The 16,294-nt window shown below is 37.4% G+C and overlaps 1 protein-coding gene across 5 annotated transcripts in view; it reads left to right on the top strand.

Annotated features, from left to right (window-relative positions):
* Nucleotides 1-16,294, top strand: part of CRB1 (crumbs cell polarity complex component 1) — a 281,276-nt gene that overhangs the window by 236,338 nt on the left and 28,644 nt on the right. For 4 of the 5 annotated variants that reach the window (XM_033196012.1, XM_033196013.1, XM_033196011.1 and 1 more), the window contains 3 exons: nucleotides 1,168-2,074; nucleotides 5,037-5,165; nucleotides 8,991-9,117. In XM_033196012.1, the coding sequence (XP_033051903.1) occupies nucleotides 1,168-2,074; nucleotides 5,037-5,165; nucleotides 8,991-9,117 (1,163 nt within the window). The remainder of the gene's footprint in view (nucleotides 1-1,167; nucleotides 2,075-5,036; nucleotides 5,166-8,990; nucleotides 9,118-16,294) is intronic. The other variant, XM_033196015.1, reaches the window with a different exon arrangement.

A 16,294-nucleotide genomic window follows, 5' to 3' on the forward strand; every position in this document is an offset into this window, starting at 1 on the left:
GATACAATACAGTGTGGATCCAAATAATATTGGGTTTACAGATTTGATGGATATCTGAGGTAGCTCTGTTTTCTCAAGAAAATATTATGTGAGATCATAAGTTGAGATAGAATTCTGTATTTTAAGAGAGAGAACAAGTTGCTCCCTAATCATCTTGTAGTATGGGGAAAAAAGTTTGTAATAGAGAAATGCAATAGGATTGCCCAAAGTGCTGTGCTCACATATAGTGGGAGAGCAATTGATATGGTTGTATATGAAAGTACTTGGGTATAGATGCAGAATTTGCAGCTTGTTAAATAACTGGAGTTTTACCAGGTAAATAAATCAGTCATTTGAAATGCGACTTTTAACTGCCTACTCTTCAGCTTAATCAGAAGCCAGACTCCACGGTTAATTTTCTGTGTCACCAAGCTAGATTTACGATTTCTTTTGGCTCAATTTATTTATGTGTAAAATGAATTATCAGTGCTTTATTTGTGGGAGCAAATGCAAAATAAAAATTGGCATGCATTAGGATTTCACTGGAAAAGAAATGTATAGTTTTAGTTTTGGTATCAGACCATCCAGGTTTGACATTCTGGCTTTGTTATTTATTAATTACATGACCATGAACAAAATTACTTAAATTCTGTGAGTCTCAACTTCTTCTTCCATAAAATGGGGTTAATAATAATACCTGTATTCAAAAGTTTGATATTAGGAATAATATAAAACCAACTAGCTGGCCGGGCGCGGTGGCTCAAGCCTGTAATCCCAGCACTTTGGGAGGCCGAGACGGGCGGATCACGAGGTCAGGAGATCGAGACCATCCTGGCTAACACTGTGAAACCCCGTCTCTACTAAAAACTACAAAAAACTAGCCGGGCGAGGTGGCGGGCGCCTGTCGTCCCAGCTACTCGGGAGGCTAAGGCAGGAGAATGGCGTGAACCCGGGAGGCGGAGCTTGCAGTGAGCTGAGATCCGGCCACTGCACTCCAGCCTGGGTGACAGAGCGAGACTCCGTCTCAAAAAAAAAAAAAAAAAAAAAAGCAACTAGCACAGTATGTAACATGTATCAGATAGTGAATGTGCAATGTTATTAACACGATGATCATTACTATTAATAAAGGTAATTAAGCAAACTATAGATTTAATAAAGTTGCTGATTATTCTCACCTTGTCTCATTAGGTATTGCAAATGCTGTTTTTAATGGACAAAGCAGTCAAATATTATTCAGAAGCAATGGGAATATTACCAGAGAACTCACCAATATCACATTTGGTTTCAGAACAAGGGATGCAAATGTAATAATATTGCATGCAGAAAAAGAGCCTGAATTTCTTAATATTAGCATTCAAGATTCCAGATTATTCTTTCAATTGCAAAGTGGCAACAGCTTTTATATGCTAAGTCTGACAAGTTTGCAGTCAGTGAATGATGGCATGTGGCATGAAGTGACTCTTTCCATGACAGACCCACTGTCCCAGACCTCCAGGTGGCAAATGGAAGTGGACAACCAAACACCGTTTGTGACCAGCACAATTACTACTGGAAGCCTCAACTTTTTGAAGGATAATACAGATATTTATGTGGGTGATGGAGCTATTGACAACATAAAGGGCCTGCAAGGGTGTCTAAGTACAATAGAAATCGGAGGCATTTATCTCTCTTACTTTGAAAATGTTGATGGTTTCACTAATAAACCTCAGGAAGAGCGATTTCTCAAAATCTCTAACAATTCAGTGGTCACTGGGTGTTTGCAATTAAGTGTCTGCAACTCCAACCCCTGCTTGCATGGAGGAAACTGTGAAGACATCTATAGCTCTTATCATTGCTCCTGTCCCTTGGGATGGTCAGGGAAACACTGTGAACTCAACATTGATGAATGCTTCTCAAATCCCTGTATCCATGGCAACTGCTCTGACAGAGTTGCAGCCTACCACTGCACATGTGAGCCTGGATACACTGGTGTGAACTGTGAAGTGGATATAGACAACTGCCAGAATCACCAGTGTGCAAATGGAGCCACCTGCATTAGTGATACTAATGGCTATTCTTGCCTCTGTTTTGAAAATTTTACAGGAAAATTTTGCAGGTGAGCATAAAGTCCATATGAAGCTTGGTCTTTGAAGCTGTAATCTGCATCACTGTTCTTGTCAAATTGGAATGCTATCTCCTCGAGGTATACATATATACTGTGCTGAACAGGGCTAACACTGGTCACTTCCATCACAACTTGGTCATGTTAAGACAGGATCTCACGTACTAGGATATTGTACAAGTCAGAAAGGTAGTGTTTAAGTCAGACTTTCAGCAAAATATTTTCTCAGTCATCTGTGTGAAAATGTGTCTCATGAACTGTAGCCCCAGGGTCTGACAGCTTCAAGGCCTTGGGAAACAAATACATTTACAATAAATGCAAAAGCTGAAATGTAGTATTGTTAGGGAAGGCGTGACTTCTATTGTTAAAATAATGCCCTGGGCTATTTCAGGCAGGTAAATACTATAAAATCCCGAAAAGAGTACATTAAAGTATACAACTGACCCTTGAGCAATGCCAGGGGTAGAGGTGCCGACGTGCAGTTGAAAATTCACATTTAAGTTTTAACTCTCCCCAAACGTAACTATCAGCCTGGTTGACCAGAAACCTTAACAATAACACAGTCAATTAACACATATTTTGTATGTCATATTCTTCTGTCTTCTTACCATAAAGCAAGCTAGAGAAAATAAAGTGTTATTAAGAAAATCATAGGAAAGAGAAAACATATTTACTATTCATTAGCGGAAATTGATGGTCAAAGATCTTTATCCTCATTGTCTTCATGTTGATTAGGATAAAGAGGAAGAGAAGGAGTTGGTCTTACTGTCTCAGTGGTGGCAGAGGTGAAAGAAAATCCACGTATAAGTGAATTCACACCATTCAAACATGTGTTGTTCAAGGGTCAACTGTAATTTCAAAACAGTGGTATTATAATTCTCAAATATAAAATAAACATGTTTCAATTATTTTGTCATTAATTATCGAGGAAACTAGTAAGATATAAAAACTAATTCGAAGGACAATCTAAAGAATATGTATATGTATATATACAGACAAAAATGAGTGAATGAATTTACTAATAAATACAAAACTGTTTAATATCCCATAGGGCAAGAAAACTAGTATTTGAAGTCATCTTTTCTATAGTGTGATAATCAGTTGTATGGCTCACTACAGATAAATGGATTTGCATTTTGATAAACAAGATGTTCATATTAATGTTGTTTTTTACAACTTACAGAATTGTAATATAGCTTAGCAAAAAAATATAAGGCGCAGACCATTGCAAGAGTGGATAATCCTAGATAGTCCTTTATATAAACCCAGTACTGCATTGAAAGAATACGCAGTGATATTCTTTGCCCATTTCAAAGTATTTCACATTTTTCTACAACTACAAAAGCAGTATTTTAGTTCTTGTAACCACCTCCATTTCGGGCTATATAAACAGAGATAAGAAAGAGTATTTTTCTTCTAGGTCACATTGCTTCAGTATTTCCATGTAAGAAGTTATTATTGTTTTTACAACTTACACCGCTTTAAATTTACTAAATAATTGAGTCATTATGGGGAGGTGAGAGGGTTATTATTAACAAGTAATACATTCCAGAACTTCGGCAAGAACACCTGGAATGGGTTGGCAGCCTGTAGACATTACACTAATTCAGAGGTGGTACCTTAATTGCATGAATCTCCTGGCAAACATAACATGTAGGCATGCCTATACGAAGTTGTACATATCTCCCTAACAGTTACTGTTGTTCTGAGCCTGAGAAAGCAAGGCACCGTTATAGGTGCTAAGTGTTCCCAACAGGTAACCTGCCTGTTTAAAAGCAAGAAGAATTCAGGATCAAATTCAGTACATTTCACTGTGAATTTTGATGAGTAAAATAAACACATAGACCCTAGTAAGTAGTTCTCTAGAATTCTTTCTGCCTAATTCATCAAAGTCAAGTTCTGAAAGACGAAAGCCCTCAAAAGTACCTTCTAATGAGATTCAGGAATTGTTTATTAAAACCAAGATGTATACAAAGCTTCATATTTGCATTGCTAATTGACCTCTTTCAAAGCTGGTTGACATTTTTTACTCTTTTGAAAAGTCTTTATGATATCTTCTTTTTAAAGTAGAATTGATTAGCTCTTGTGGGAAGAGACATACTTAGCATCATATAAGCTAGTCTACCCACATTAGCTCCAGCACACACAACAGGAGCAAAATTCAATTCATTTTACACTTCCTGAATATTTATTCGTTATCTGATGCCATGCACATACACAGTGGGTAAAAGGGCCTAAGCAACACTATTAAATTCTTTTTAAACATCAGTCCCTTCACACTACTAGATTTTGTCTTGCAGTGAAGTTCTGCTTAACTTCTAACACTTGTTCCACCTTTTATAAAGATTCTTTAACATGTAAAGCTTTGTTGCCATACCAGAGAGCCACACTCTGAATTCACATGCAGTTACCATCGTGTGCTATATACAAAGCTCCTGGACAGCATTTGGCTTGCATTCTTCGAAGCTATGAATTATTACATAGGGAGCAGCAAGTCTTGGCAGGACAACTGGAGTTCAGCTCTGAAAGCCAATAGAGAAATCACCTGAGTGCTTGGGTACTAGAGTGCTGTCCTTGCTTTCCTGGCCTTTGTAGAGATGCAATTTTCTTACGGCCTTTATTGATTTATTAGCAAAGCAGCAGCAAATCTAGTTATAGCAAGTTCTTTTCCAACCCAAAATTTATTGCCACCCCATGGCATAGATCTTATCTCACAAATGAAAACTGTGTAGAAATGGAAGATGTATAGCCATGCTTGTCATAGTACCCTCCAGCAGGAGCTTTTTACTGGAGAAAGCAATTCTTGTATAATGTAGCACAATTAAGCATTTGTAGCTCCTCCAGCCTGAGTACTTAATTAGCTTGGCACTGACTACATACATGAATTTATCAAAAAAGTTTTCTTGAATGAGATGAGCAAGATGAACAGCTGTGGCTGTTGCTTTTATCTCTCCAGACAGAGCAGATTACCCTCAACAGTCTGTGGGAATGAGGAGACAAATCTCACTTGCTACAATGGAGGCAACTGCACAGAGTTCCAGGCTGAATTAAAATGTATGTGCCGGCCAGGTTTTACTGGAGAACGGTGAGTCACATTAGAGCTTTCTGGAAGAGAACTCTGGGATAAGAATGATGGGATTACTCAAAGTTCATTTTCTCCTCTAATTTTTTATCTCAGTTCCCATAGGAAAATCTATGCTGAAATAGAGGTTCACACAGAGTGAAACAATGAAAAAGAAGAAAAACTACAATTTAGGTCAAAGGAGAGAACATTTTATTAGACAAAACTTCAAATAGGGAAAATGTTTTTTAAAAAATGTATAATGTGCTATTTTTCTTTCTTATAAGTACTTCTGAATTCATGTCTCTTTTTTTGTTACTAACTCTAATACGTGATGCAGATATGGTTGCTGTAGAAGTAAGATAAATTACAACTAAAAGATTGCCTCATAGAATTGCCTACAACCCAAAAGTATATACCTTATCCATATGATTCTACTTTTCCCAAAGAAATTCTTCAACACTTAGCCTCACACAGGAATTCTTAAAATGGAGTTGGTCAATGGCTTCAGGCAATCTGTGACCTGCTGAAAATACAGGGAAATTAGAATATGTATTTGAGTGGCTAGGGGTAAGTTCAGGGGTAGAAAGAATGCATACTGAATAGCTTTTATCAGCTGCTTAAAGGGATTTATGTCCCCCAAAACAGTTATGAACCAGGGCTCTATAAAATACAGATACTATATAAGCAGATAATAAATAGTTAACCTGTGCCACACACCTTACAAATACCATCTCTAATTCTTATAGCTCTGTAAGGAAGGTTTTATAATTTTTATTTTGCATATGTGTAAACTGAGGCTGAGAGGTTAAGTGATGTATGAAGGACCTATCCACATGTATGCTGCAGTAAGGCTGAGCTGCCTTCAAAGCCTCTGCTCTTCTATTTGATGTGCCAGCATAACTGTGCGAATAAATCTTTGCTCACCACATTTTTTTTTTTAATGAGAAAGATGTTCTTCCATCTCGTGTGTCACCTAGGGTAAGACACAGTGGTCTCTGATCAAACTTCCTACATTTAAAAAAATCAAATAAACTAAGCTCAGACATATTTGACAAAGATATTTTGACTGAATCAATATTTCCCATAAGCATAGTTAATAAAATAATGGATATGTGAGTGCTCTCTGGCAAGTGCCCTTTGGATTCACTTGAATTTTCTGTTTTTTAGCTGGCCTCTTTTGCATCACGAAGATACAGATCTTTTGCCACTTTTACAAAACAGCGGGGAGTCTAGGGTACACCTGAATTTTACCCTTCCAATGTTCTCTTTTATTTGCAGCCTGCCTTCTGTGGTTGGTTCTGTGTGGTACAGACATTCCAAGTCTGTATGTGCATGGAAGGAGATAGCCTTGAATCACATTCTGCTTTCTGTTGCACCAATTTTGGTTCTGCAACTTATTAACTGAGACCATTCAGTTGTATTCCAATTCCATGTATCTTTCAAAATATTGCAAATATTTTCTTGTCATTAATTCTGAGTAATTCAACTATTGTCAAGTGCGGGTTGCTTCCTGGTTGGACATCACAGTTTCTGCCTAATGGCACAATGCGTAGAACTCATCCAAAACCTTGGATTATTTTTCTCTGCCACTCACGCATTGTTTCCATTTACAACAAACATTTCAGTGTCCTCTGATATTTATTAGTTTACAAAATTTATATTTGGCATTTAAATTCAAATATATTTGAAACATAGAAAGAAAAGAAAGCTTAGAGTTTTCCTTATTTTCCCAGGAGACTTTTCTACTGGAAAAACTTAACGTGACGCTAGATATTTCTAAAACATTGAACCTGTGTTCAGTAGATTCTATGCTTTCAAAGTCCTTCACCATCATTACTTAATTGACTGGATGTTAATAGATTTATTTTTACTTTCCATTCATTAATTAACCTCTAATAAAAACGACAATGATGCTGATAATACATGTGTATCTATTGTTGACTGTTTAGTTCAACAGAAAAATAGGTGAGAAAGTGATGGAGTAGTTAGAGGAAAATAGAAAATTGTGGGCTATCTCCCATGGCCTAGGGAAATGTGACTTCTATTGCATCCAAGGATATTGAAAAGCTATCCTCAAATAAATTGGCTTCTCTCCTGCCTTGATTAAACCTCCAAATTAGTGTCATCCTGACAGGTTTTGAATGATGGATGATGTGAACACTCTGGCCCACCCAAGACCGAGAATGCTTGGCAGGCTTCTGAGAGTTGTCAAGTTTTGCTCAGATCTAATCAGAGAAGTCTCCCTCCAGTCCAGAAGCATAAGCCAAAAAAGGAAAACAAAATGTCTCAGCTATGCTTGGTATCCAACGGGATAAGGAGGTGTTTTTCTTGGAAGAAATCTTTGTTTTCCTTTATACCTTGGGCTGGCCTTGCCCCACTACCTCATCCCCTTTCATTTTGAGCCTAGTGATTAGTCTCTGGCCCATACGTGCAAGTTTTACATTTTGGAAGGTGAAGGAAAGAATAAGGGAAAATTAAACATTGTTTACATCAAATTTCAACATTATAAGCTGCACTGTAGAGATCTTGGAGCTAAGATTTTATACAAATTTTCAAAAGTAAAATAGCCGCTTTAGTTACTGTTCTGTCCCAAGGTCTTAGCAGAGTGTTTGTCACATAGTATGTGTTAAATAAATATTCACTGAGTGACTGAATACATGATTGGTGGCTTAATCCATGAATATACAGAAAAACAAATTCTTGGTGGAAAATTAGGTTAAAAAATGACAACGTCCCAGGAAGAAGAAAACTTCAATTTACCTGAGAATTGATGTCACTTGTCTTGGAAAATTTGGCTTTTGAAAGTCATTCTACCTCAACATTTCAGAAATTATGCTTGGCTGTTGGAACGCAGATTTATTAGCAAGTACAATCTTCTAATTATCAATTTTTGCTTTTGTTAGAAAAAAAAGGATTTCCACGGAAAATAGTTCAAAATCTCTCAGAATAAACCCCCTCCTCCTCCTCCTCGTCCTCCTTCTCCTCCTCCTCTTCCTCCTCCTTCATTTTCTTCTTCAGTTTTTGTTGTTGTTGTTGTTGTTTCGTTTCTCTTTGGTGGGCTTTTCTCTTAGCCTGAGAGCTCTGATGCTTGAGGATCCTGATAGCCTGAAGGTAGGCTTGCCCTGCAGACTCCAGATGACAAAATACAGCCTCTCTCCTTGTGCCCCTAATAAAGTGAACATTTATATAAGGTGACAACCCCACTAATGCTCTTGAGCCTGACACTGGTGTATGCATGGCCCACTTTTCTCTTGGTTTCTAAATATTTGCATCTATTTTCTCATTCTAATTAATTCCATGTGTATATGTATACATATGTATACAAATTATCTCCATTAAACCCCAAATGTGTTAAAGAATTTTTTTTTTTTTTTTTTTTTTTTTTTTTTTTTGAGACGGAGTCTCGCTCTGTCACCCAGGCTGGAGTGCAGTGGCCGGATCTCAGCTCACTGCAAGCTCTGCCTCCCGGGTTTAGGCCATTCTCCTGCCTCAGCCTCCCGAGTAGCTGGGACTACAGGCGCCCGCCACCTCACCCGGCTAGTTTTTTGTAGTTTTTTAGTAGAGACGAGGTTTCACCGTGTTAGCCAGGATGGTCTCGATCTCCTGACCTCGTGATCCGCCCGTCTCGGCCTCCCAAAGTGCTGGGATTACAGGCTTGAGCCACCGTGCCCGGCCTTAAAGAAATTTTAAGAAACATCTCCGACATTATCACGTATATATAAAGTACATGTGGATGGGTAGATAAGACTATGCTGTTCCAGATAGATAAGGCAAACTTTTCTTCCCATTTCACAACCAATGTATTCAACAGGGACCTGGGTTTCTGTTGTTCTGTTTATTTTGAAGGTGTGAAAAGGACATTGATGAGTGTGCCTCTGATCCGTGTGTCAATGGAGGACTGTGCCAGGACTTACTCAACAAATTCCAGTGCCTCTGTGATGTTGCCTTTGCTGGCGAGCGCTGCGAGGTGGACGTAAGCGACCTCTCCTTTTATGTCTCTCTCTTATTCTGGCAGAATCTTTTTCAGCTTCTTTCTTACCTCATTTTGCGCATGAATGACGAGCCAGTTGTTGAGTGGGGTGAACAGGAAGATTATTAACATATATTTGAACATTCCCAAATTAAAAAAAGCCATTGAATTTCAAAAAATGCCTTGATTAGGTTTAGATCTCTGGGGGAAATCATGGAAATAAAAACTATCTCAATAATTACAATAAATTCAAGGCTTATTTTAAACATATCGGAAGTACTTTGTCTGTATGAGAACACTTGGACACAGGGTGGGGAACATCACACAGCGGGGCTTGTCGTAGGGTGGAGAGAGTGGGGAAGGGATAGCATTAGGAGATATACCTAATGTAAATGATGAGTTAATGGGTGCAGCCCACAAACATGGCACATGTATACATATGTAACAAACCTGCACGTTGTGCACATGTACTCTAAACTTAAAGTATAATAAAAAAGTATTTTCCTATTCTAGCTTTAAATATGAAAACAGTGTTCTTAATATAACTAGAAATATCTCCTTATTGTTTGTATTTAGTACAGATATATTATCATTCTTAACACTTCTATACATGAATGACCACTGCAATTTCTTCCCACTCCATTTCTGGGTACATGTATTTTCACATTGTAAGTTGCCCTCAATCACTATGATTCTATTTTCATTTCTGTTCTTTCAGTCTTATCTATTATTTATGACACAAAAATTGAGAATTACAGTCCAGGTGCGGTGGCTCACTCTTATAATCCCAGCACTATGGGAAGCTAAGGTGGGCGGAACACCTGAGGCCATGAGTTTGAGACCAGCCCGGCCAACATGGCGAAACCCCATCTCTACTAAAAATACAAAAATTAACTGGGAGTGGTGGCACATGCGTGTAATCCTAGCTAGTCAGGAAGGTGAAGCAGGAGAATTGCTTGAACCTTGGAGGCAGATGTTGCAATGAGTCAAGATTGCACCCCTGTACTCCAGCCTGGGCGACAGTGAGATTCCGTCTAGAAAAAAAAAAAAAAGAGAGAGAACTACTGATTATATCCATCTATGTTTTTACATGAAGTTATTCAAGTGAATTGTTACCAGTTCTCTAATATATAGAGAGAGAACTCAGGAATTTACATCGAGTCCCTAAAATTGTAGAAAAACAATTATCTAGTATCAGTACTCAAATTATACCTCACTGGTATAATTTTGGATTCCATAAAACTGTCCCTCTAACAAAGTTACAAATAATCCTTTCTCTATTTCTTTTCCTGCAATGCTTTCCCTTTTCTTAACAAATAGAAAAATTTTTTTGTTAATTGTTTCTAAATTTATGAGCTCCTTGACTTTTCTATCACATGGACTAACTTCAGTTGCTTTTCAATGAATATTTAATAAAAATAAGAACTGTAGTTTATACAAAAATTTAAAAGTATATATTGTAAAACTTGAATTTTCTTAGAGGCATGGTTTTCTAAGATTTGCAAGTAAATTTATTTTCTTAAGTATCTTTCTGAAAAAAATATGAAAGCATAATATACATCATAACCAAAATATATTTGACATTATATTTTTAAAAATAAATGTATACCTGAAATGATGGATCTATAAAGTAAATAAGATATGCAAAAATTAATATATTCTTTATTGTAAAGATTTCAGAGATTATAAAACAATAATTTTTTAAAACTTTGTTAATGTTTTTATTGTTTCCACCAGTATGTTATCATTTATGCTAAATACTTTGTGTAGATACACCTTTCCAAAGAAGACGTTATTTGTGTTCATTTAAAGGAAAAATAGTTTGATCCTATGAATTAATTTAGAAAGCAACTAAAATAACAATGGCCTGCCAAATGTCAGTTTGTAAATATGTCTATGACTTTAGGAGCTGTCCTGGTTTGAAAACGTGAGGACAATTTATCCTTTGGATGACATCTATTTAGTCCCAGTTAAGAAAGTTGTTTTTCTGTGGGAATAACTGAGGTAAATCTAAATATACCATTCAAACAAACAAGAACAAAATAATATCCTTGTTATAGAGTACATGTAGCATATAGTATGAAGTAATATACTACAAAAGCAAAGAAAATGTATTCTATCTTGTGATAGTAATAGATAATTTTTATATAGCAAATTCGTATCTTTTGGAGTAGTGGCAATTATTTCAAACTGGGAGCAACTAATTGTGAAGATTTTCCTTTTTACTCATCCATTTTCTTCACATCCAAGACTGCATGTGTGATGCTGCTGCTTCAGATGATTTGTTCCAAAGTTACATTTTGTGACAAAAGACATGGGAAAAACCTTCCCATCAATATTTGCATTCGCAAGTATTTGCAATAAGCATAAAATAGATTATAGTCAAAGACCCTATGTATAGTTTTCACATTTACTCCCTTCTAGACATATCTGTACTTACACACTTACAGGCTGCTCCAAATGTAATATGTTCTCTACCAAATATGGTTAAGACATATTCACTCACAATTTCTTCCTCTGCACAATTCTGAGGCCTCTGGTGTCGCTGTAATTGTCAATTGCTTTTCTGTTTTCCAAATGTCTTGTTGTCGTGAGGTATCTGACTTTAAAAAATGTTTTCCCTTTTCTTTTTGTTCTTCTGTATTTTCAGCTGCATATGTGTGACTAAGGCTTTTACATATTTGCACAGAAAAATAAAACCTTTGTTTCTGTGTTTTCTCTTTCTCATCTTCTAATGGTATTTGTATTTGTTTGCCTTGACTATGTCTTGTATGATAAAATGTCCGCCAGTCATGCATACACACACACACACACACACACACACAACAGAAGTACTAGTGCTGATCTTCCTGAATCGCGATCTCTTTCTGCGAAAGTGTCACTGCATGTAAACACTGTGGCATCCAAGTAAAGTCGCATGTATGTTTCCTCTCCGGCAAGTAATCCTCTAGTTGGCCTTCTAAAGTTGATTACAACCTTAATTGTTCTTATTATTGGTTTACATTGTCCCTGCCAAATCTAGCCATTATTCAACCTGGTTCAAAGGAGGGGCTGTTTTACCCAAATGACAGAACTTTACACTAACTCCTCTGGACCAAGCTTCTAAAACATAGCCTATATTTAATTGAATAAAAACTAATTCCCTTTTGCTCCATTTTTCAGATTTAACATTAAACTAAACAGGGCTATGTCTCTATGTTTGGCCATGCCTTCTTCTTTGTGTGCGTACATGGCAAGTGGGTTTTATTACCCTCCCTTTTGCAAAATAGGGAAGTAGAGAGAATAGACAAATTTGGAAAAATCGGTGTTTGAGGAGCGTGGAGAGACAATTAATTTCGATTAACACCATTGAGGACTTACTCTGTGCCAGGAACCGTGATAAGCCATTTTAAATACATTATCTTTTCAATTATCTTTTTTCAATACAAGGTCAACCAAAATCTTTTATCTTCCAAATTCTTCACTAAATTTTCTTAAAAGATCTTTTGGCTATTTCTAGGTTTTAAAATAGAAACTGTTATGCTTTAATTTTGCAATATTAAAATGAAACCTTTTCTGCAAATGGTGCTGCATAAAATTTGAGTTTAGTGAGTTAGGTAGGAAATCAGTGAAGAAATCTGTTTCTCAACTGCCAATATTACTACTAATATAAACTAGCTTACTTCTCTGCTTTTTTACTTATTCAACAAATGTTTAATGTATATCTACTATTTGCCATACTGTATGCTAGGTCCTGGGAGTAGAACTATGATTTAGACACAATGCTTGCTCAAAATAAGCTGAAGTTATGGTAAAGAATGTGGGTTAGGCTGGGGGTGGTGGCTCACGCCTGTAATCCCTGCACTTTGGGAGACTGAGGCGGGCGGATCACCTGAAGTCAGGAGTTCGAAACCAGCCTGACCAACATGGTGAAACCTCGTCTATACTAAAATACAAAAATTAGCTGGGCGTGGTGGTGGGCACCTGTAATCCCAGCCACTCAGGAGGCTAAGGAAGGAGAATCACTTTAACCCAGGAGGTGGAGGTTGCAGTGAGCCGAGATCACACCATTATACTCCAGCCTGGGCGACAGAGTGAGGCTTTGTCTCAAAAAAAAAAAAAAAGAAAATATGGCTAAACAAATAGTCTTAGGATGTAACTGAGTACCAGCTGTAAGGGAGCATGTGGGAGGGGCATGTTGTCCAGTCTTACAGGTGGATATAGAAGGTTAAGGGAAGTTTCCTGAAGCCTAAGCTAAGATCTGAGGGAGTTAGACTGTGGAAGAAGCAACGGCACAGTACTTGTGTTTCAGGCAGAAGGGGCTGGAGAGGTTGTGCACTGTGGCAGGGGTATCACAGGGTGGCAGTGCTGAAAGATTGGGCTGTAGAAGGAAGCAGGAGTAAGTCCTTATACACTTTGGCAGAGACCTTGGTATTTTCCATAAGAGAAATGGAGAATCCTTGAAGGGTTTCAAATAAGAAAAATGTCATGATTGTACTTGCACTTTAGAAAGATCCCTTGGGCTTCTACATAGAGAATGGCTTTAAAGAAAGGCACGACTGGACCCAGAAAGAAACAGCTAGGAGGCTGCTGCAGTGATAAAGAAAAAACGAGATTTTGCACTACCACAAATAGTTGTAGAGAAGAAAGATTTTAGAAGTTTGAAGCATGATTGTTTGAATTTTGAAGAATTTTGAAGAAGTTTGAAGCTGTGGGTCTAAGGGGGTGATAAATTTGGTGGATAATATTTTTAATACCTTCGTTGATTGAATAAATGAATGAATTTAAGATCTGTTGGATATCTAAATACAGTTATTAATCAGTGTGCATATTCCATTCTGGAGTTCAAGAGGCATATCCGAATGTATATATTTGGAATATATATTATAGATCTATTGAGTTTTATATTCCATTCTTTGTGTATGTAATCCATTTGTATTATTTATTTACTGCCCTGCAACAATATTACTTCAAACTTGGCAGCTTAAAACAACACACATTCATTATCTCACAATTTCTGTGTTCAGGAGCCCAGGCACGACTTAACTAGGTCCTCTGCTCAGGGTCTCACAAGACAGCATTCATTCAAGGTGTGAGCCAGAGAGGTGGTCTCATCTGAGCTGAACCAAGGGGGGATCCACTTCTGGAGTGAACTCAGGGATCAAGTTCACTGAGGCTGATGGCAGAAGTAGCCCTCGATTCCTGAAAACAGCCCTCAGCTCCTTGCCACTGGGGCTCCCCAACAGGGTTGCTTACTTCCTCAAAGCCAAAAAAGGAGGGAGAGATTCCAGCAAGATGGATGTTACCATTTTATATAACATAATTATGTAATTGTGTACATATAATCACATATTTCTCCTCCATATTTCTCCTCATCGTTATCATAGTCTGTTGGTCAAAAGCAAGTCACAGGTTCTATCTACACTCAAAGGGAGAGGGGCACACAAGGTGTAAACACCAGGAGGTGGGCACCAACCATGGGGGGTTCACTTAAAAGGGTGTCTGCCAGCTGGTTGCAGTGGCTCTCATCTGTAATCCCAACATTTTGGGAGGCCTATGCAGTAAGATCACTTGAGTCTAGGATTTCCAAGCCAACTGGGCAACATGGTAAAATCCCCTTTCTGCAAAGAAAAAAAAAAAAAAAAAAAGAAAAAGAAAAAGAAAAAATACAAAAATTAGCTTGGCACGTGCCTGTAGTCCCAGCTACTAAGGAGGCTGAGGCTAGATGGGAGGATCATCTGAACCTGGGAAGTTGAGGCTGCCATGAGCCATGATGGCACCACTGCACTCCAGCCTGGGCAACAGAGCAAGGTCCTGTCTCGGGAAAAAAAAGTCTGTCTGCCACACCTTCTCTCATAGTATCTTTTTTACTCTATGTGCTGCATTCTGCATATATTCCCTATAGCTATCTTCCAAGCACTGGTAGTCCACATATAATCCACTGATAGATTTTAAATTTTAAATTACTTTTAAAAATTCTGACTTTTTTTATGTTACAAATCAATCTTTTCTCTTGTTTGTGTCCTGTTTTTGGTTGTTTTTTTTTTTCTGTAATTGCTACCTTCAATTTACTTTCACATAATTAGGAACCTATTTACTAGTGTCTTTCAGACTGTTGTGTTATTTCAAGGTCTTGGAGTGCTCACCCTCCTATTTTCGTTTCTGCTGAATTTTACTCACAACAGAGTTTTTCTTCTTGTGGTTTGTAATTTTTTTTTATGAGCAAAAACAACTTTAAGAGGATGTTTCTTTTTCCTGTGGGATCTTTGTGGCTGAGTTGCATAAATGCCCTTGACTACAGTCTTAGCTTTAGATTTTTGCTAGGAAGCCAGGAGTTCCATTGGTCTAGTGCCTGTTTTTGTGTTCTCAGTTTGGGGATTCCCACAACATCTGGATAGTGTAAATTTGGTCTCCATATACAATTTAGGTTCAAGCCCTTTATAAATGTGACACAAACTCTCTCCAACCTCATTTCTTACCTGTGCTCTCACAAATTCCACTCTCCAGCCACATGGAACTTTGCACCTCCCTTTGAACTTTTCGCAGCTGCCACAGCTCTTCCCTTTCATACTGTTCCTCCCACCTAACCTGTCATTCCCTTCTTCTCTGCCTGACATGCTTTTGTCCTTCCAGAAATCTCCGATCTTGTGTAGACTCTTCTAGGATCCTTTCCCTGATTGCCCTAGGAAAAGCTTACTATTTTATTCCTGCACTTTCTTGTTATTTTGTACTTCTTTTTTTAGTGCTTATTATTTGGTAATCATCTATGCATGTACACACAAAAACAACATCAAATAATAAACTGCTCAAGGCCAGAGGCCATCTAACATATCTAACTCAGCTCTACAAATGTCTGTAAAAGAATGATCACTTTACAGTAACATGGGGATCTTGAGAAGAAATTATATTGCTTCCTTATTTGAATATTTTTATTTTAATGAGGATAAATGCGTAGTGTACCTAGAATAAAATTTATCATGATATACTCACAGCTAAGTGAGAATATGCAGGATATTTAAGAATACAAATAAGTGTTTATTCGTAGTGGTATTTACAACAATGTCAAAAGAATAGCACCTATGTCAGTGTGCATTTTTATTTTCCCTTTGTTGTAACATCATAGTTATGACAGCTGCTTTAAAATCCTTTTCTGTTAATTACAGCACCTAGGTCATCTTGTGATTGGTCTCCATTTATTAAA

The sequence above is a fragment of the Trachypithecus francoisi genome, unplaced genomic scaffold (genome assembly GCF_009764315.1).
Source record: "Trachypithecus francoisi isolate TF-2019V2 unplaced genomic scaffold, Tfra_2.0 Lachesis_group5, whole genome shotgun sequence".
Classification (NCBI taxonomy): domain Eukaryota; kingdom Metazoa; phylum Chordata; class Mammalia; order Primates; family Cercopithecidae; genus Trachypithecus; species Trachypithecus francoisi.